The sequence below is a fragment of the Nilaparvata lugens genome, chromosome 2 (assembly GCF_014356525.2).
Source record: "Nilaparvata lugens isolate BPH chromosome 2, ASM1435652v1, whole genome shotgun sequence".
Taxonomy (NCBI): Eukaryota; Metazoa; Arthropoda; class Insecta; order Hemiptera; family Delphacidae; genus Nilaparvata; species Nilaparvata lugens.
The window spans coordinates 15,208,703-15,230,463 of record NC_052505.1 but is presented as its reverse complement, the minus strand read 5'-3'; the positions used below and the strand labels follow the sequence as shown (position 1 = coordinate 15,230,463).

At 31.6% G+C, this 21,761-nt stretch overlaps 1 protein-coding gene across 12 annotated transcripts in view; it reads right to left on the bottom strand.

Annotated features, from left to right (window-relative positions):
- Nucleotides 1-21,761, bottom strand: part of LOC111045441 (multiple PDZ domain protein) — a 587,845-nt gene that overhangs the window by 378,106 nt on the left and 187,978 nt on the right. For all 12 annotated transcript variants that reach the window (XM_039420670.1, XM_039420673.1, XM_039420674.1 and 9 more), the window contains 3 exons: nucleotides 16,606-16,842; nucleotides 3,591-3,689; nucleotides 1,788-1,868 (listed from right to left, as the gene is read on the bottom strand). In XM_039420670.1, the coding sequence (XP_039276604.1) occupies nucleotides 1,788-1,868; nucleotides 3,591-3,689; nucleotides 16,606-16,842 (417 nt within the window). The remainder of the gene's footprint in view (nucleotides 1-1,787; nucleotides 1,869-3,590; nucleotides 3,690-16,605; nucleotides 16,843-21,761) is intronic.

Sequence of the window (21,761 nt, the reverse complement as noted above, 5' to 3'; positions counted from 1 at the left end):
GTTGTGTGAGTGTCACACCAGATTTTCGTTAGGGCTACTCTTAAATAGAAATAAAATAAAAATCCAAGTACCCTTTTTTAAAATTGTTTACTCACAGCATGTTTCGGCTATGATGCCATTATCAAATTAATTGATAATAACATCATAGCCGAAACATGTCGTAAGTAAACAATTTGAGTTATAAACAAGTTACGGTATTGACTCTTTGAATGTTTTTTATTTTTGGTGGTTTATGAGTGCATAAGCTATATACATTATACAAGGTGGCGCAGGTGGTTTTAAATACTTGTCAAACTGTTAATTTTATGGTAGGGTATTGGATTGAAATAAACTGAAACGTGTAGTTACAATAGAAATTCATTAGCAGAAAATGAGTTGTTAGTTTTTGAAAATTACAGTGTTGTCAATTTTATAGGTATTGGATTGAAATAAACTGAAAAACGTGCAGTTACAATAGAATTCATTAGCAGAAAATGAGTTGTTAGTTTTTTGAAATATTGGATATGGAGAAGGATGGAGGGGATCAGTTGGAGGGATAAAGTTACAAACGAGGAGGTGTTGAGGAGGTTGGGGAAAGAAGGAGTCTGCTGGATGTGATAATGGGAAGAAAGAGGAGATGGCTGGGACATTGGATGAGACGGCAGTGCTTGTGGTGGATGCCATGGAGGGGACCATTCAGGGAAGAAGAGGAAGAGGGAGAAGAAGATACAAAATGTTGGACGACATCAAGGAGGGGATGAGCTACTATGCAACGAAGCGACTGGCAGAGAATAGAAGAGAGTGGAGGGCTGCTGCCATATAGAAGGACCTGCTTACGAGCAGAAAACTACAGACAGACACCCATCAAATGACTTCCTTCTCGAGTGAGACATTTTGGAGTCAGTGCTTAACGATCTAACCCAGGAATTGATAACCACCATACTCACAACATGGAACCAATAAGTGGTTCCAGCAAGACAGGGCAATTGCACATACAATATCAATGCAAGCTGTACGCGCTCTATTCCCTGGCCGTTTGAATTCCCATAACGGAGATTTCCATTGGTCCTACCGCTTTTCGGACCCCATGGTATGTTTAGTTTTTCTTTTGAAGCTATCAAAAAGCAAGGTTCTACATTAACAAACATCGGAGCATTCAGGAGTTGAAGACAGCAATTCACAAAGAAATCACATCAATTCCTGGTGATGTGCTAGAACGGGCAATGCGGAACGTTATCACCGACTCCAAGAGTGCGTCACTCGAGAAGTGGGGCATTTGATGGATACTATGGCCTTTGGCCTACATTTTTATAAATTGAGATTGAATATTATTAATAAGTTATATTTCTACATTGTTAAAAAACAATCTAGCAACGTTGCAGAGCTAGGAAAGGATATCGCTATCTCCTTTGTCATATGGACAAGGATAGCAACACCAATGTCAATCGAATATTGCACATTATAACGTGGACCTTACTATATACTACAGGGTGATCAAGAAGTCCCTCCGCAGTGAACTATATACTAAAAAAAACACTCTATAACTCAAAAACAAATATTTATAACAATAGCAAGGTGTTAATCTATTAAACCTACGTGTACCATCATTACAGTAGAGGGGGGGAAAAGTGGGAGTAACTTCTCGAACGAGCTTCTAAACAGAACACAATCTTCAGGTAAAACAGAACGCAGGTACTGCGCAGAGACTTTTTGATTGCCCGGTATATCTTTACATGTATTGTTTAATAATTCTCTAGAAAAAACGTTCACCATACTTGGCAATTCAAACATTTGAATGCAATACTTACCAATTCATCGTTGCTCAATTGGTCATCCGTGTTCAAATCTTCAATAGGAGGTAGAGTAGTTGGAAGAGCGGGGGGAATATCCTTGAAAAAAAATAACTTCAATCAGAACAATTTGGAAACTTGCTCAAACTAACACTAATAATGTATTTTATGAAAAGCTGGATTTTTAAATTTACATGCTGTTATAATAAATTTGTTGTAGTCTAGACAACGTGGAAACAATGTGTCTAGACCAAAACAAAGTTTTCATTCTTTTCATTTAATTTTCCAGTAAATGGAGACTGCTCTAATCTACCAAAATTTTCCAGGAGTATTTTCTGTCATAGAGGTTCATACTGGAGCTGTTTTATTATCCTGAGCTTTTTATGAGCCCTGAAGGTATACAAATCAATGTGTAGAATATATAACGAGACATTTTTATAATATTATAAAGCTGCGTTTACACCAAAGTTATTAACTAAATTTTAATAACTTGATCCTTATAGATTCTATTAGATTGAACATAACTTATCATACACTTGATGAACATATGTGTTTGTTAAGTCCCGTTCAATCTAATAGAATCTATAAGGATCAAGTTATTAACATTTTGTTAATAACTTTAGTGTAGGCCTAAACCCAGCTAAAGGGTATGATCACATTGGATGCGTGTATGAGCAAGTGCACGTCAGATCTTGCATGAGCCGAAAAACGAAGCCTGGAAAGAGCCATACTAACACGTTTTTACGTGCATGCAACTGCTCACACTGAACGCAATCAAGTGCATGCGTTTAGTGTGAGTGTTTCTATTGCTCGTTCCTTAGTTTGTTTTTCATGTGCGCGCTTGATCATGCATAACCAAGCGTGCACTTGCACATATACGCATCCAATATAATTACACCCTAATAATGTCACTCTATGAAGTTTAAACAAAAACTAAGATTCAGATTTCCTTCAAGTTTGAACTCATATTGAAGCACGTACATTTTTATAGATCGATGTATCACATCATCGTACATTTTTATGTAAAACTAACCGTCAGGCTCGCTTCACTCGCCATATCCGTCTAGCCAGGGGACTTCGCCCCCTAACCCCCCGACTGGATCGTCCAAAAATGAAATCAGCGGGATCGCTTCGCTCGCCTGCATTTTTCATTTGAGCATGCTTCATTCCATCAGAAAGTCAAAGTACTTCCTCGCTCGATTCAATCACCGATTAATTTCAATTATTTAGTGCAGGGTGGAAAACTTCGTTAGGATATTATGAGAATTAAAACAAAAAAAAACCGCTAATTTTGAGCGTATCTTTGGTCTTACTTCAAATTTCTTCTAACACAACATTATTACACACTAGCTTAGCTTCTGTACTAAATTTGAACAATTTCTGTTCATTTATTCTCGATAAATCTGAGAAAAAGCAAAAAAAAACCGCTGGGAAAACGCTAATTTTGGGCGTATCTTTGACGTTATTGCAAATTCCTTCTAACACAACAGTATTACACCCTAGCTGAGCTTCTGTACTAAATTTGAACATTTTCTGTTCATTTGTTCTCGATAAAGCTGAGAAAACGCTAAAAAAAGCTGGAAAACGCAGATTTTGGGCGTATCTTTGGAAATTTTTCCAAATCCGTTCTAAGTGCGCCTCTAAAGGGCCAACTGAACATACCTACCAAATTTGAACGTTTTTGGTCCGGTAGATTTTTAGTTCTGCGAGTGAGTGAGTGAGTCAGTCAGTGAGTGCCATTTCGCTTTTATATATATAGTGGGATTCATATTTGAATCATGTTTTCTATTTATTCCATTATACTGATCTTATATTATTTACCTCATCATCTTCAATGTCTGAGGGCAGTGACCCCGAACAGCTGTACATGGAATGATCATCAAGAGTTGGAGTTGCTTGACTCAATCCCTCAACGAATTCCTGAAAATTGTCCAAAATAAATTGAAAATAAATACTTCCTACCAGTTCAACTCAAATTAAATAAATGATCTATCAACAACAATGATATTAAACAAGAATTGTTCCTTTTGAGTATCAACTAGATACTGCAATACATAATTTCTACATGAAATTATACGGTATTAAAGTGAAATAGAATAAATATTGTCAATTCCACATCATTTATTTGAGCCAAACTGAAGGTTCACTGTACTTAAGGCATCATAAGCGGTCTTTTTTGGTTAGACTATGTGATGACCACTGATGATGATGCCTTAAGAGCATTGAAACATTAATTTGGCTCAAATAAATTACGTGAAACCTTGATATGGAAGAATTACAAAAGATCTCTCTTCATAGAGTAAATTTCAATTAAGCCAGTATAGGCCTAATTGACTATCTGATGTATGTTTAGAAGAACTTGGTTCCTTCACACTATAAGCTATTTGGTGTGAGTTTAGAAGCACTTAGTTCCTTTACACTTTAATACATCATTTACAGATAATTTTAAAAGGATAAAATTCTTTTTGAATCTATAGTATATTCGAATATTGGTCCACACTACTTGTTTTCACACATTATAACTTCATATAATATATATATACAAACATGGTACAGTCAAGAAACCAAGTTCTTTAAAAAAAACCTACAAGAATCTAACCTATCCACTTTCTCTATACACCTGAGTGCCTTATTTTGAATCTTGAACAGTCTGTCCAAATTTTATTGAGATGAATTAGCCCATACTAAAATACGAGTAGCATGCTCAATATATGATTGCATAAGACCAAGATAAGCAGTTAACAGTATTTTTTCATAATTCAACCTAGCAAGCTGCCGCAAGACAGCTTGATTACATCCCAGGTAAAATGTTATTACATATCTCCTCAAAGTAAGGATTCCATGTTAATTTCCTGTCAAATACAACTCCCAAGAACGCTACAATCTCTTATTGGTCCATCTCATTTTCCTTTACAAACACGTTCATTGCTCTATCCTCTATTGAATTATATTTGCTTTAAAATTGAAATTTTATAAGGATAATTTTCTGAGCCTGAATAATTTTCTAGCTGAACTTACCAGAAGATCCAAAATAGGAACTGAACTGAAGCCTTAACAATTTTCTGAAGCTGAATTGACGTAAGGGCACTGCGATATAGTGATGTTTAAAAATAACATTATAAATGCTGTCTTCAAATGCTGATTAGAATTATTTTGATGAAACTTTGCTCTAATAAACATTGAGAAAATCAGCCATCTCTGCACCATCCTGTCTGTACTAGGCGAGACTTCAGAATTTTTAATAATTTCTTTTAAAATATTTTTCACAAAAACTCGTAATTTAATTTCTTATACATATACTACTGTACCTATTAAACTAATGTAGATTACTCATATACTATGATCAAATTCATGTTTGCATACTGAGTTCTTCTTGTACGGTCATAAGCACTCATTTTTTTCATGAAAAAAGGGTAGGTACTTCAATTTTTTTATTTTTTTCATAAACTTGAACACTCGTTTTTATATTTTATTCGTAGAAACAGCTTAGCCGACCAGTATAGGCTCTCAATTGTTCATTTTTCAAATACCCTCAGATGTCAGATTGAATGTTATTAATTGAAAACTAGCTAGTCAAGTTGTATCATGTTTTATAATCTGAAAGCACACCTCTACATTAAAGTTTACACAATTTAAAATTTGGTTCTTCAACTTCACAACTTCACTAATAATCTTTTTGAGCAGTGCAATAATTCACTGGATGTAATAATACTAGTCTCAATAAGCTGCTGAATGTATCAAAATTGTTTCTTTCCTCTCTGTTAGAATCTGAATATGTGATTCTGGTTAGCGCACAGGCATTTGTCCTTGCAGACCATCTTCGAAGAAGCTAGTCTATTCATTATATTGTTGTTGTTTTTTGTTCTTTTCATTGATACTGTCTTTGAGAAGGCTACATGAGATTTTCATTTTTTAATTTACATTTTGTTTTTAATGAATAACTTTTTGTCTTCCTGTTAATATAGTTGTGTAAACAGTAACCTTTCTTGTAATTTGTCTCTGAAAACACAGCTCTTATTTTCTAGTGTGTTTCATGTACCATAAGTCTCAATTAACTGTTACAGCTACGAATAATCTTAAAATGACTAATAGGCCTCTATCACATTAGGACACCAGGCTGAGTCACCAGTGGGAAACCAATTGTCTGAGGGAGTCATGGGGCATTAGTTCTTATTGCGTTTATTACACTACTAGGGACACCAGATTTTGGTGACCGGCTGGTGTCTCACTCAGGCCACCGCTGGGACATCAGTATTGACATATATGATCTCTGGTATCCCACTGGCGAATTAGCCTGGTCGCCTGGTGTCCTAATGTAGTACTAGCCATAAATAAATAACTAGTGTGAGAAGAAATTTATATTGTACATCTGGAATAAATTTTTGAATAAATAAGACGCAGCAAAATGGTAGTTTCTCCATCAGGTGACGCTTTTTTTAAAAGATTTCTTGCAACTTCTTATGAGGAATTATGATTTATAATAATATGTCTGATCTATATGATTAAGTCTATTACCTCTTGATCTGAAAATAATATGTCTGATCTATATGATTAAGTCTAGTTACTATGGTCAAATAATACCTCTTGCCTGTAATAATTTCCAATTAGTAAAATACAAAAAAATTGAAACTTATTACTCAGCGGCATCGCTAACACCCAAATAGTGCGTCTTGTAAAGTAGACGATAAAATTTAAAAAGTTCATTCAAATCAATATTCTAACGATTTCACAAAGTGACTGTGTAAATTGATTTGTTTCATATCCTCCAGAATAAATTTTTCTAGAGAATATTCATATTTCTCAAGTGGCTCATTTTCCTCTAATGAATGTATTCGAGTAAATCATTGAAACCTAGAGATTTAACGAAGTTCAAATTAATAAACTATAAAGAATCTATTTCAATCTATTTATTTTTAGTTTCTTCTTTACCAAGTAGAATTAGTATCTTCATATCTTCTTTACTAAGTGGCTTTTATGTGCTTTAGCAACAAGAATACTATAGGCCAACCTACCGCAGTCTATTCTTTACCGGAGTCGAGTGAAATCATCTGAAGAAATCTTGAGGCTAACATTTTTTATGCAATCACTCGTGTTGACACCTCATACATATTTCATTGTTATATAGTTGTTAAACTCAATTAATTTTTTGTATAACTGGTTCCACGATCCAACAGATCAATTCAACAAACTTTAATCATAGTTTGGTCTCAACAAGAATAATACTCTCAACAAGTGATTTACGATCCAAATATGATAAGTTTTGTACAAAAGTCGTAATCTTCAGTTATTTACTTTTCTGACAGTAGTAGATAGAGCTCCAATTTGTTATCTCTGCTTCCAGTAGATTGCACAGAACACAAATTACAGCATATTTTCGATGCAATATACAATTTTTGTAATGAATAAAGTCATGAGTTTTGAACAAAGTCCATCATTTCCAGTTCTTTACTTCTCTGACAGTAGAAAGAGCTCGAATTTGATAATATCTCTGCTTCCAGTAGATTGCACACAAAAATTACAGCATATTTTCGCTTGAAATATACAATTTTTGCAATGAATAAAGTCATGAGTTTTGAACAAAAGTCCTTAGTATCCAGTTCTTTACTTCTCTGACAGTGATTAGTGCTCCAATTTGTTATCTCTGATTCTAATAGATTGCATAGAAAAAATATAACCTATTTTTGCGTGCAATGCACAATTTTTGCAATGAATAAAATTTATGATAACTCAATAAATGCGTTCCTGGAGTGATAATCACTCAACATTCAATAAAAATTATAGTATTACTTGATAAACGAGAGAATCGTATGAATATATCAGACACAAATATTAAAAAAGTTGAATTAGCTGATTCCAGGTCTAATAAATAATTGATTTGCTAAGACTAGAAGGGTAGAGATTCAATACACAAATGCACAATCCGTCAGCCACATTGCCTTTTAACAATAAAATTAAAATAAATGAATCAATCTACATCGATTCTAATTGCAACTGATCGATCAATCATTATTGAATGACTATTGATGTGAGAAAATTTCGTTACAATGATGCTTTTTGGCAATGAAAACATTTCCGGTTTGTATTTGTGTTTTGAAATGTTTTGAAGGAGAACGAGTCAGGTAAAGAATAGAAATAAAACAAGCATATTCTTCATTCATAAATTTAGACGCTTTTATTTAACCCCAAAGTAATAGCAATATTTAATATAAATTCATATAATACAATATCCCGGACACATACATATATAAAGCAACATTCATTACCGTACATTGCAATTCTGTAATGTGTGTTGTCTGGTAACTGAACTAAACTGAACTGAACTTAGGCCTAACAGCATACGGATCGGCTTTTGTGTATAAAATGCAATACCCTGGTATACTGTGCTAGACATACTAATACTTGAATCTTCAAAAAATGCTCTCACAACGACAATTTTCATTTATACTTACATGTCATATAAAAATGGAATGTTGAAAAAATTTATGGAAAGTAATAAAAAAGGAGTGAATTATTCATCTATCAGAATGGATTAACGTTCATGCATTCATTTGCAGAATGATAAATTATTGAAGCTTGAGATGCATTAAGAGAGAAGGGCTAGCTGTTAATAATAATTTAAACTACAAAATTATGCATGGGATGAATTCTTTAAAATTTTAAGAATAAAAGCAAAATATACACGATGAGTTCAATATTCTACATGTCAAAAAACGCGCTGAATATTTCATTTGTCAGGAACCAGTAATAGAAAATATTACATTCACACTGTTTGCACAGTTTCAGTTTAAATTAATTTTCCTTCTAAACTGGATTAAATCCATATCAAGTCTCGTTCGTTATAATGTGGTTTATTTTAAGTTTAAGCCATCAACTAATTAAATTCAGTTTGAGCTTTGACTGTGCAAACTGCCCTTTACTGTCAATAATTAATCAATGATACTAAAAGTTTCACTAAGTTTGTGAGTTCTTTGATCTCATGCATAATTTTATCATTACAATCAAAATGATTAGCCTATATAATTTGCTGATAAACGACTCACCTTTGAAGAATTCCAATAAATAAAACAGATCATACAAAGACATTCAACTATTCCAAATACTGTTCATTTCTACAGCATTATATTAGTATGTTTAGCACAACATAAAAAATACAGTATCAACTAAGATATTAAACAGAAATATTCAAAAACCCAATTACAGTAATTAAGTAAATAGAATTATTGTGAAATAATGGTCATTCAGTGATACCTGAATTTCTTACGGAGTTGATTTTTAATAACCAATTGACGAGGACTTCTGATAATTATGAGGCATTTTCGCCTCATATAAAATCATATAGCATTTAAACTTGAATTTAATCACAAAATTATCATTTTTCTTGTTTGTTTGATTAGAAATAATGATCAGGATGAACCCAATTCTCAATAAAAATTAGATACTTCTATTAATCATAGATAATATTGATAATTATTCAAGTATCATAATTAATTATATTGACAATAGCCACCAGATATCTGAACAACCATTAAATCTTCCATTATCATTAATTAATAAACTTCCATAAAACATCATAGCAAAAGCCATATAAGGCTACCTTATACAATAATATATAATTTGATAAACAATGGAATGTTTTCAACACAATTAATAAAGTACAATACTTATTCTAAACCATTAAATTAAATACAAAAAATAGAATATATAAAAATTTGATAACAATATTCACAATATTGATGTGAACCTCAAACCAGTATCATTGAGACTTCCAATTAAACCATTGTAAGTATAACAGCGATGAAGCAATAATTTAACTCAATTTATCCAGATGGAGAATGAATATCAAGTACTTTAGGCCATACTTAGAATTTAGGAAATGGAATAAACTATCATCACAAAAAAAACAAGATTCAGGAAAAAATTGAGTGTAGGAGTGTAGCCAATATTTTTCATTTTCAGGAGAAAAATGACTGTCACAGACAAACTGTATTCTTGGCATATTCACCAATAAATCATTGGAATGAGTACCAATAATTTTACTTCTTGATAACATAATTGATAAACCTCAGTTGAAGTAACTGGAAGCTATAAATCTTAGGTATTCATATTAGTTAGTCAGTAATTAATATCATAGCTAGTATTCAAGAAATAAAAAAGAAATCTAATTTCCCTTTTTCAAAAAAAATCAAGAGTATAAGAGTAAAGTTAATTTCAGTATATTTAAAAAGAATTCTGAAGAATTAGCAGAGAAACTTCTGAAGGTGATTCTGGCCATAGAATACAAGTTATAAAAACTTATATCTTAAAAAAAGTTATTATGCTATCTGTTAAAACATTAATTAATGCTAAAAACAACACAGCATTAATAAATGATAATTATTTTAAAGAAGAAAGAAAACCTTTCCTAGAACAAATAATTGAGGTATAACATCAATGAAGTCACCAATTTTGCTTAAAACGTTAAAATGAAAATAATGGAGTTAAGAGAAAAGTTGTTAGGTTTATGTTAGAGAAGAATAATTGAGATTAAAGTATTGGCCATCTGAAGATTGACAAAAAATTATTATAGAATTGCCCGGTAATTTTTTAAAAGTTTGTATCTAGATAAATACAACATTCAGACTACATTTTACTGTGTTACTTTCAACGATGAGTACGTTATTTCGACCAGATAATTTGAGTTCTGCACTACACATGAATATCAACTTCTAAATTAGAATTGAACCAAAAATATTAATTTGAATATCCAATACATGCAAGTACATTAAACATTGACTATCAATAACATGGTACTTTCATTGATTAAATATATTACTCCTAATTCACATGTAGGGATAAACAACATTATAAATGATTTCGAATAAACTACGAATGGGCATATTATATGAATTTCGATGTAGCTAGTTACAATATTATTAGAACAAATTGCTATTACATGTATAACAGTTATGTGGATTATTCATGATAAACATAATTCTGTTCTATCAAGTAATTAGAATTAGCATTCTAGTTACCTGGTGTTCTACAAAATGTAATTGATAACAACAATTACAAATATTCTTTTACTGAAATAATGGTGGTAATCGAAATATTGTTTATCAAGTGCATAGAAATCTTCACATTCGCAACATATTTTCATTATTAAAAATGGAATGTGTATACTCTATTTTTCTTTAATCTTAATTGGTCCTTACTTCGTTCATATTGATGAATCAATTTTCACAGATTGAATAACTGGAAACATAATATAATTGAAAACCCGTTCATTCCAAATTGACGTATCACTTGAATTGAAATTTATAAGGATATACGTAGATTTTGAGATATAGTATAGATTAAGAATTCTTATCCTAGAACTGAATAATACAACTATAAATGTATAAATAAGTGAACAATACACTTGAAACATAGACTTTCCTACTGATGACTGACATATTAAATTCTAATGGGGTGATAACAACTATCACGAACGAAAGATAATTAAAGATAATAGACTATTTTAACTGGTACTACAAAAGAATAATATTAATACTGTAGAAGACTATTTGCTTTACTACATTGTAAAGGTTTTTCACAATATTAAATACCGGACCGTACATTTGGAATGGAATATTAGAACAGTCATCAAACTATCATAATGAAAGCACATTACAAAAATATAAAACTACAATTTGAATGTGCATACCAATCTCATATTTTTTCTAAATTTAATACTGAGCTTAGAAAAAGCGAAACCCGTAAAGATTGTTTCAAGAAAAAGTGATTGGTATATCATGGATGGATAGAGGTACAGTGTTCAGTGTTTTCTTATAAAAATGAGACGGTGCTAGACAGTAAGAGGTCTTTCTACCCTGAAGGCCTTTCCCGAGAACGGAACCATTGGTTATGAAAGCTTGATTTCAAGGGGTCCTACCAACAATACATTGAAAATATATCAGAAAACAAGTTGGCAACTTCAAATCCTTACAAACTGAGTAGGCCTGTTGATTAGTAATTGAATACTCTGTAATTATCCACTCTTTACTATCAGGATGTATTACTCTTACCACAGAATAAAACACTGTATTTGTATTCTGTGCTCTTACTTTATCATCCCATTTTTGGTAATAGGCGTGTCAGCCACTCAATCAATTCAAACTGCCATCTAAGTTGGATTAAAGAGATTCTTATAAACCATAATAATACTGTGAAGTAATATACGTGTAGGTATGCTCTATGGTGAATAGATTTGATAAATACAATGGGTTTTTATATTTTAATCAGTAGATTAATCCATATGATAGATAGCTTTTGTTTCAAAGTTCTCATTCACTCTCGCAGTAAGCTAAATCATAATTTCGGAGAAGAGCTTAATACTGAATCTGCTGAAGAACACTAACAAGATTGAAGATCTCAAATGTAGGCCCCATCAATATCAATCTATATCATTAAAAATAACACTAATTTTTGGCGAATATTGCACGAAACTGAGCTTCATTTCTTAAGGCCAACATTTTCATTTATGAATAAAAATATCACCATCCTAATTTTAGATAAACAAATGCATTACTATTGTTAATCAACCTACACGTCAGTGTTAAAATTGAAAACGTTAAAAATATAATTTGTTGACTTTTGATTTACTCGTATTTTCTAAGCCAGCTATCTCATTTCTTTACTTTATGAGCACTCAAACTATTTATAAGAATCTGTAAAATGGATTAGCATCAAACTAGGATTAAGAAAAAGTAAGCTAAAACTTTCTGTTATAAAATTCAACGATTTAAAATAGCTCACTCTATTACAAACGTTAGCCTATATTTTCCAACTTTTGACATATATTTTGATGCTAGACGTATTGGATTAGAAGAATAAATCCTTACAGTTTGGAAAATATGAGCGTTTTTAGTTACAGTGTTTTCGATGCTTGATAATTTTCAGTATATAAATATGTTCTCTGGTGAGTTTATTGTTATTGAGTAGAATGATTGATTGTCTTATCAAATGCAAATCGTTTGGTTTTCCAGAAATTGAATAAAAATTCATTGATACAAAATCTATATAGCTACTCAGATCTCATTCCACTTGAAAGCATTTCTATCATAGAAATTCAAAAAATAAAAATTTCGTTAAAATTTTTATGTTGAAAAAAGAAATGCAGTTGAGTCTATACAATAATTTACTGCAGTTTTCACGGCTGATCTCTACCGATACTGAATTTATTGATGGAAAATGAATTCTAATGTAACAACAATCGCATAAATAATTATCTTCCATTCATTTTTATGTGAATTGCAAATGGCCAACGATACAATAGACATGCCATTAACTGTTATACTTTATTACACCGAATTAGCTTGAAATAATCTATAAGAATTGTCCTTAACAAATTTTAAAATGATAATTGACATGCCTAGTTCTACTAAACTTCTAGTTCTTATACGATTAATAAAAAACACCAATATCTACTACAAACAAGACGAATAAAATATTTGTTTGTAAGTTGAAAAAACAGATCATTAAAAATTTGGCTATAATTCAGGTGCTTGTAAATTTTGTAAACTCGGTGACTAATTTAACCTGGATTTTGTGCAGTACATATTAACATCTATCTACAATAAATATCACTATTCAATGTACGTGAAAAATTTCAAGTTAGAACTTGATTGCACAAGTCTTGCACAATTTATCTCAACAAACTTTTTTGTAGACTTTTTTGTAAAACATGTGAATTCGAACCATTTCTGCTTGTGACTGTTTCACAAATTACATTATGCTTTGGATTGAAAGCTTCAATTAAGCTATTACAAATATTTGTTTAATAATATTCTTTGTGAGAGAAATTTTACAGTTTACTTATTAAATTAAACAAATATACTTTATAAGTCATCCACATAAATTGGGTAGATTATTCAATATTATAGTCATCGTAATAATTACTCGTGCAATCGAGTTTTCATCCATCGTTTACTAAAAAGTTTGTGATTTGAACTCAACCACTAAATTTTGATCAAAATAGCAGATTTGTGATAAAAATTGTTCTGTGAGAATATAAATATACGAATTGATCAACAACTCTTATATTCTATTCAATAAAACAAAAAATATAAAAGTAAGATATCTATTGTAAAAAATTGTAATCACTTGACGTGTAAAATACTGCTATTTCGGTCAGAAGATTTTGATTGATAACTTATAAAAAAGACAGATCTGTTTCTTGAAGATAGTTTCAAAAGTTCAAAATGTTAAATTGGAAAAGATCGATATACATTAAGATTAATTATTATACTTAATATACAATTAAGATCGATATTACAATTGTTGTATATCATGGTTTTTTCTTAATGAATAATATTAGTAACGTTAAAAAGGTCAATTCTTCATGTTGAATAATGAATCGTTATTTAAATTCTATCATCATTTTTTTCATTGTAAATAATAGTATTAAATTTTTCATCCGACACATTATCAACATTGTAAATTAGCCTATGTAAAATGGTTGGTTATTCAACTTTACAATGAAAATAAATAATAAATGTTAAAATAATGTATCGAGTGATAATATTATAGTCGTTAGACAATTTATATCATGGTATTATATCTTCAAGATTTTTTTTCTCTATTTTGCATTAAATCTTATTATTTAGCAGTGATATTTCAGCTGAATCACACAATTAAATTCATTATTGCAAATACATTTTTGAAAAATGCATACTCTTAAATTCAGATGTTTCTAATAATGAATACTCCAAATAGGAAGTATAAAACCTAAAGTAAACTCATTTTTTCTATTTTCAACTGCTTGAAGCTTTGGAAATAGGAAAACTGTGAACACACCATAAAAGAAGAACACTGGAAGCTTCTGTTCATGAAAACAGATCTCATTCATATCGTCGTTTGATAATATTATAATACAGTGATGCTGTGCGAAAAACTCTCATGATAAATATTAATTTGTGGATTATAATTAAAATTAAATGCTTCAATACAATCATAAGTGAGACACGATAATACTCCCTTAAAGTGTGTGCTGGACGTAATTTTGTGCTCTCATTACATTTGGAAGTGGGGAGATTTTCGTTCTGTATCCAATAATAAATAATAATAAATTGAGTGAAGCCTCATTATAACGTCAGCGGTGCCGACTATGAACATTCAATTTTACATAAAATCTAATCTTATACTTTTTCTTAATGAGAAAAATATGATTTATAATTATAAGTGAAAATTATAATTTTTATTTTTATTTCATTTATAATTTTATAAGTGAAACTTCCTAAATAAGAAAGTCATGATAAAATGTGGAACTTTCAGAATGTTTATGATTCATATTATATGATTGTTTCGAGTCATTTGGCTTCTTGTTAAGAGTAGGCTACATAGAAACTTTTAATTATTGCCGGAGATCGATATACTCTCTACACTCTGAAAATGGGAGAAGTGCCTTTAACACGTCCGGGAATAGTCACAGTAGGTGATAGAAGTAGTTTGTATTCAATGTGGATATCTCAACCACTGGTAAAAAAATGTATTTTTGGTCAGTTGAGTACAAAACATTGATTTAATAACTAAAATTGGAAGTTTCAACACTAACCAATAGTATTATGAGTTCAACAGCTCATAATAATAAAAGTCAGAAGAATAATCAATGGAAGGCAGTCTGTTGCAGAATAGAAAATAGAGACTTTCAATGACTTGATGACGTGGCGAAGTATGGACAGAAATATTCATCATCATCATCTTCTTCATCATCATCATCATCTTCATATTCTATTCTGTACCTGACTGCCTTCCTGGTTTATTCTTATGTCGTTTATTATTATGACTCTTGGGCCGGTTTCCGAGTTCGGGATTTAGCCAAGTTCTAGACTTTAAACAGCTGGAGTCAGAAAATTGGCTTTCCGAACGGTGCGTAGTCGTAATCCACGTTTAAATTAATTTTCGAAAAACTAGAAAATTGATCACAAAATAAAAGACAGAGAAAATAGTGTAAAGTTTCAGCTATTTTGAATTATTTAGGAATGTTTCATTTCGTCAAGGAAAAACGTTCCCAATTATATGAATGAGAAAATAAAGATTGTCATAAAAACTGCGACTACACCCCGTTTCGAAAAGCCAATTTTCTGACTCCAGCTGTTTAAAGTCTCGAACTCCCGAAAGTCTGCTAAATCCCGAACTCGGAAACCGGTTCTTAAATTTAAAATAGTATGGCTAGTGTTATAACTTCCCAATTCTAGTTATTAAACCAATGTTTTGTACTCAACTGACCAAAAATACAATTTCTTAAAAGTGGTTAAAATATCCATATTCAAGTCACACTACTTTTACCTGTTGTGATGAAATAAAGGGTACTTGATAATTGTTTAGTGTTTCAAAAATGGGATATAGTAGTTTTTTGTAATTATCAATGAATGAATTCAAAGACAGTTATATTGAGGCTCCACAGAAACGAGAAATCGATCAACCTAGTGTGGGTCCATTCATTAATTTATTGTAGAAAATGAATGAATGGTGGTTGACATCAATGGGTCAATTCATTCATTAATTGTAGCAAACGAATGAACGATTATTATCAATGAATGAATTCAAAGACAGTTATATTGAGGCTCCAGAGAAACGCGAAATTGATCAACCTAGTGTGGGTCCATACATTCATTTTTATTGTAACGAATGAATGAACGGTGGTTGGCATCTATGAGTCCATTCATTCATTAATTGTAGCAAACGAATGAACGGTGGTTGGCACCTAGAAGCTCTCAGACTTGAGTAGCGAGGCCGAGCCTCCATCGGCGACATCGTTGTAGTACTCGCCGTGATGCGTGGTGGTGAAGGGTGCGGGTGCGGGGGGATCACTACTCACCTGACTGTGGCTGACCGAGTCGGGAATCGGCAACGGTTTGGCAACGCCGATCCGAACGACGCCCTTGGCGGCGCCTTTCAGCGCCTGCACCGTCTGGTCTAGCGACGCGTTGTCCAGCGCCGTGTCATTCACTGAGAGCAGGCGGTCGCCTGGGATCAGACGGCCGTCTACCTGCGCCACGCCACCTGGCACCAACGACCGGATCACTATCACTGTCTCACTCGCGTTCATCGGGTCCTGCAACACACGGCAATCGTTAAATTCCCACAAACAATAAACACTTCTACACATTCAAATTTATCTCACATTATTGTATAGATACAGTAATATCATACATATCTTACATACAGTAGATTACTATATAAGTAAAGATACAGTAGAGCACCGATAATTCGGACGTCCGCTGGGTGATATGAAAAATTGTAAACCCCTAAAAACCTAGCCTATTCTGTATTTCAAGCGGCTAATTGGTCCGCCGCAAAACAATATTTTATTAAATGAAAGATTTGAGTTCCTGTATCTTATTAAAATACAATACATGGTGTATATTCTAACTAGAATGTGAATGGAATATAAGTGTACACAAGTCATATTACATACATGTACTACTAAGTACTGTAGGGCAGAATGCGAAGTTTTAATTACGCCTACATTCAAGAGCTAGGGTAAAATCGAATTAACATCGATTATCCGGATTATCAGTTAACGGTGCTCCACCGTATTGTATTGATAGATGTATTAAATGAAGATGAAGAGAAGTCATAGAATTCCTACATTAACAACAATTTACAGTAGCTACTCCAGAAAAAATTGATCAAATTTCAAATTTATTTCACACTCTATTCTATGTGGATTATATTGATGGATGTATAGTTATTTATTATTTGGGGGGCACTAAAAATCAGCTACCTACTACGTATGACTGTCGAAGCAATTCATATTTTAAAAATGTACGGTATCTGGTTTGGTTATTTGTATTATTCATAATTATTGTGATTAAAGAAGAACAACAATTATTGAAGATTCGAGAAATAAAACTTGGTACCCCTTCCAACATTTTATAGTGTCTAGCATTAAATTTGTAATATATATGCTTTGTTTTAGAAAAGCTCGAATCAGTAATCAAACATTGCCCTTAACTTTTTGCATCTTCCATATAATTTTTTGCTCTCTTGCTTTAAATAACCATGTTAACATTTGAATTTGCATAATACAATATAAATAATGAATTAATGAATGCCCAAAACGTCACGCACCCTGGAGATTTACACACTTATTCAATTAATTTCATCAAGTATACATTTCACAACATTTTTCAATATGGATTCCATTGATTCAAAATTTACTTAAAACGATGTGATAAAGTAGAATACTGGTGTAATTGAAAAGCACATAGTTGATATGTGCATCTTTTGTCTCTAATAATCATTTGCAATCTTTGTATCTTATATAGCCCCACAAAGCACTATCCATCGGGTTATGATCTGGTGTTAGTTGGGTCCATTTCATTCGTCATATTCGAATATATATTTCACGTGATCAGACTCATCTATATATAAATATATAAGCGAAATGGCACTCACTCACTCACTGACTTTAGTTCTGCGAGTGAGTGAGTCAGTCTCACTCACTCGCAGAACTAAAAATCTACCGGACCAAAACGTTCAATTTGGTAGGTCAGTTGGCCCTTTAGAGGCGCACTAAGAAATCTTTGGCAATATTTCAACTCCAAGGGTGGTTTTTAAGGTTTAAAGTTCGACTTTTAGCATGAATATTCTTCTTATTCTCTTAATTTTATTATAATTGAAAAATGTCCATACCATATGTTAATATAGAACTATAATCTAGAGAGAGTACCTCTTCGAAACAGTTGTTAACTGATAACTAAATTGATAATTTTGTCAGGTTGGCAATAAGTTGAGTTGACTTTGTTAGGTTGGCACCAAGTTGAAGATTAAAATGCATTTATCGCGGAAAAATTGATTGGGCACTGCTACTTCAATCAGAGCTATTCCTGGGAATATTATATTACTAGCCGTCAGGCTCGCTTCGCTCGCCATATCCGTTTAGCCAGACGTTTAGTCTGGACCACCGACTGGATCGTCCTAACATATGATAAAAATGCTCAAATGCTGATCTCATTCTTGAACGATCCAGTCGGGGGTCCAGGGGCGGAGCCTCCTGGCTAGACGGATATGGCGAGCGAAGCAAGCCTGACGCTAGTATTGAATAGATTTCGTTAGATATATCAGTTTTAGAATAAAGAGTGTAGAGTCCCTGTGGTAGGCGACTTTTCCGACATTCACTTCTTGGGGCATACCTTTTCTTTGTTTCAGTATCATAGTGATGACTAGACTACATCAATTGGGTAATGCAATCCCTATGCTTTCCAAACATTCATCCTTAATAATATTCAGTCTTGATCATGCACTCACAAGATAAATATTAGCAATTTGTACAATCAAAAAATTCCACTACATCGTAACAATTCATCTCTAATATAGTCAACAGTCTTATTTACAATAATCATACTATACATGAAAAATGTCATACATCGATTATTTATTTGAACCAAGTATTTCCAAGGGATAGAGAAGAGCATAATAACATTCTAAAATGAAGATATTACATTTTGGAAAGTACATATTTGCATGCAAACATCAATATGAAATTATAATACAAATAATATAGCCTATTTTATTTTATCGATACAGCTTAAAACAACTGTCAAAAATTAATATATTTGCAACACAACATGAAACATCGATTATTTCACATCTACAACAAATTATTCGACCAATTACATTCTATTTTATCATAAAATTAATATTCAAAATATCGAAACATTATTTCCGTGCAATCGATTTATTCTATACTCAAATTCTAATGTATTTACAATACACTTTCACCTCAATATTTATTTATTTATTCAAATTCATCAGAATTGATTGAAAGGAAATATAGCTTAAAATAACAGGTTCTATTGTTTTGTAAGAGAAATATTCTTAGTCTGAATAATTTCTATTCCAATCACAAGCACCTCAATATTTATTTATTTATTCAAATTCATCAGAATTGATTGGAAGGAAATATAGCTTAAAATATCAGGTTCTATTGTTTTATAATAGAAATATTCCTAGTCTAAATTTCTATACCAATCACAATCTAAATTTGATCTAGGTTTACAATAATATTACAACTTGACGTTGTCTGTGTTCAATGAATTTGATGGGAATAAAATTATATTCATTATTTATTACAAGCACTCTAGAATTCAGAATTTTTCAAGATACAATGAGGATACATTGGTTCTAATAATTTTTAAAGTAGGGTACCATATTATAAACAAAATTGGAAATAAAATTATATTCATTATTTATTACAAGCACTCTAGAATTCAGAATTTTTCAAGGTACAATGAGGATACATTGGTTCTAATCATTTTTAAAGTAGGGTACCATATTATAAACAATATTCAGACAGATACATACAAGTTTATAGAGGGCATTGGAGCTTAAGCTGCGTTTACACCAAAGTTATTAACAAAATCATAATAACTTAATCCTTATAGATTCTATTAGATTGAACATAACTTATCATACACATGATGAACATATGTGTTTGTCAAGTTCCGTTCAATCTAATAGAATCTATAAGGATTCATTTATTAATATTTTTTTAATAACTTTGGTGTAAACACAGCTTTAGTGCATACAGCTCATGTAACATTCCATCAAACAGAGATTACAATACTCTCGTCAAATCGACACTTCGATCAAGCAAGCTAAATTTGGGAACAAACATCACTCCAAGCTTTTATGTTTAAAAAATGCAATTTTAAAGTACTGACACATCTAGACCACTAGCTATAACATTTTCAGTGCTCGAAATATCAATTCTAACTAAATAACCAGGCAAAACTAGTAATACGGAAAATAATTGCGGACGATTAACCAACGATCTCATGCTATAAGAAGCCCAATGCTCTCCACAAACACAAAATTATCACCAAGAAGAGAAAAGCAATATCTGTGGAATCTCATCACCATTCACACAACGGATGCATTTTTCTTTTTTATTTACAAATTATAAGAAGTAACAGATAGAATAATTTTGTTTACCTTTCATTTAAAGAGACGCCAGAGCATACTTAACCTCGCAACTCATAACAAATGGATCTGTTGGGCTTCATGTAATACAGAAGCATATTAACGTTATTTTGCAGAATTTGAAAAGATTCACAACATTACTTTCTCTTCTTGGCTGAAGGATATTCAGTCATTCATACTTGATAACAATAATTCAAGTTACCTAACATACATTTATAAAATATTATATTTAACTAAATGTTCAAATAATTAGAGCTAGAAGATGAATTTGAAAGCAACTTTCTTTGGAATATGAAGCTGATTCCATAAATTAGTTGTATTCAAAAGATTTTCTAAAAATAGGTTTTGCAAAAGTTTGTTAACTCCTCATAATTCCTCTGTTTTTTTATATGACGAGCTTATACATTTTGTAAAATTTATGGCAAATAAATCTAATTCATTCTTGTGACTTTTAACCAGAACTGATAGAATGCACCATTCTCACTGCATAACAATTTAGCTTAAAAAGCTATCGTTTGGTTGAAAATTATTTGAACCTAGTACATGAGCTCCCTTTCTCAAATATTATTGATTTAATTGGGCATGTTCATTGATTATTTTTTTTAAGCGTTGTATGAATACAATTTGTACGAGAGTAGGGAGACTTTCAAATTTAGCGAGTACAAACTTACTGGAACTGTGAATGGATTCAGACAGTTTGAAAATTTTCCCCATATTATTTATTAATGTGGTAATAGAAATCCCATCATTACTTCATCAAATGATGAAGTCTTGAAAGCAATTTCAACGAAATAAGATTTGAAGTGGTTTAAGTGAACCATTCAACATTGCACATCAGATTCTTCCTTTTCAAAGAATTCAGTTTTATTCAATTATCTCTCCAACCATAGTATATGTATAACCATATGCTGATAGATTATATTATCAATTACAGTGTATTATAATTACATTATTCATTTTCAGAATCAGCCATTACCTATTGCTACGGTATCCAAAAACTTTGAGATCCATTGCAAACTGAGTGAAATTTTCAGAAGGATAACACTT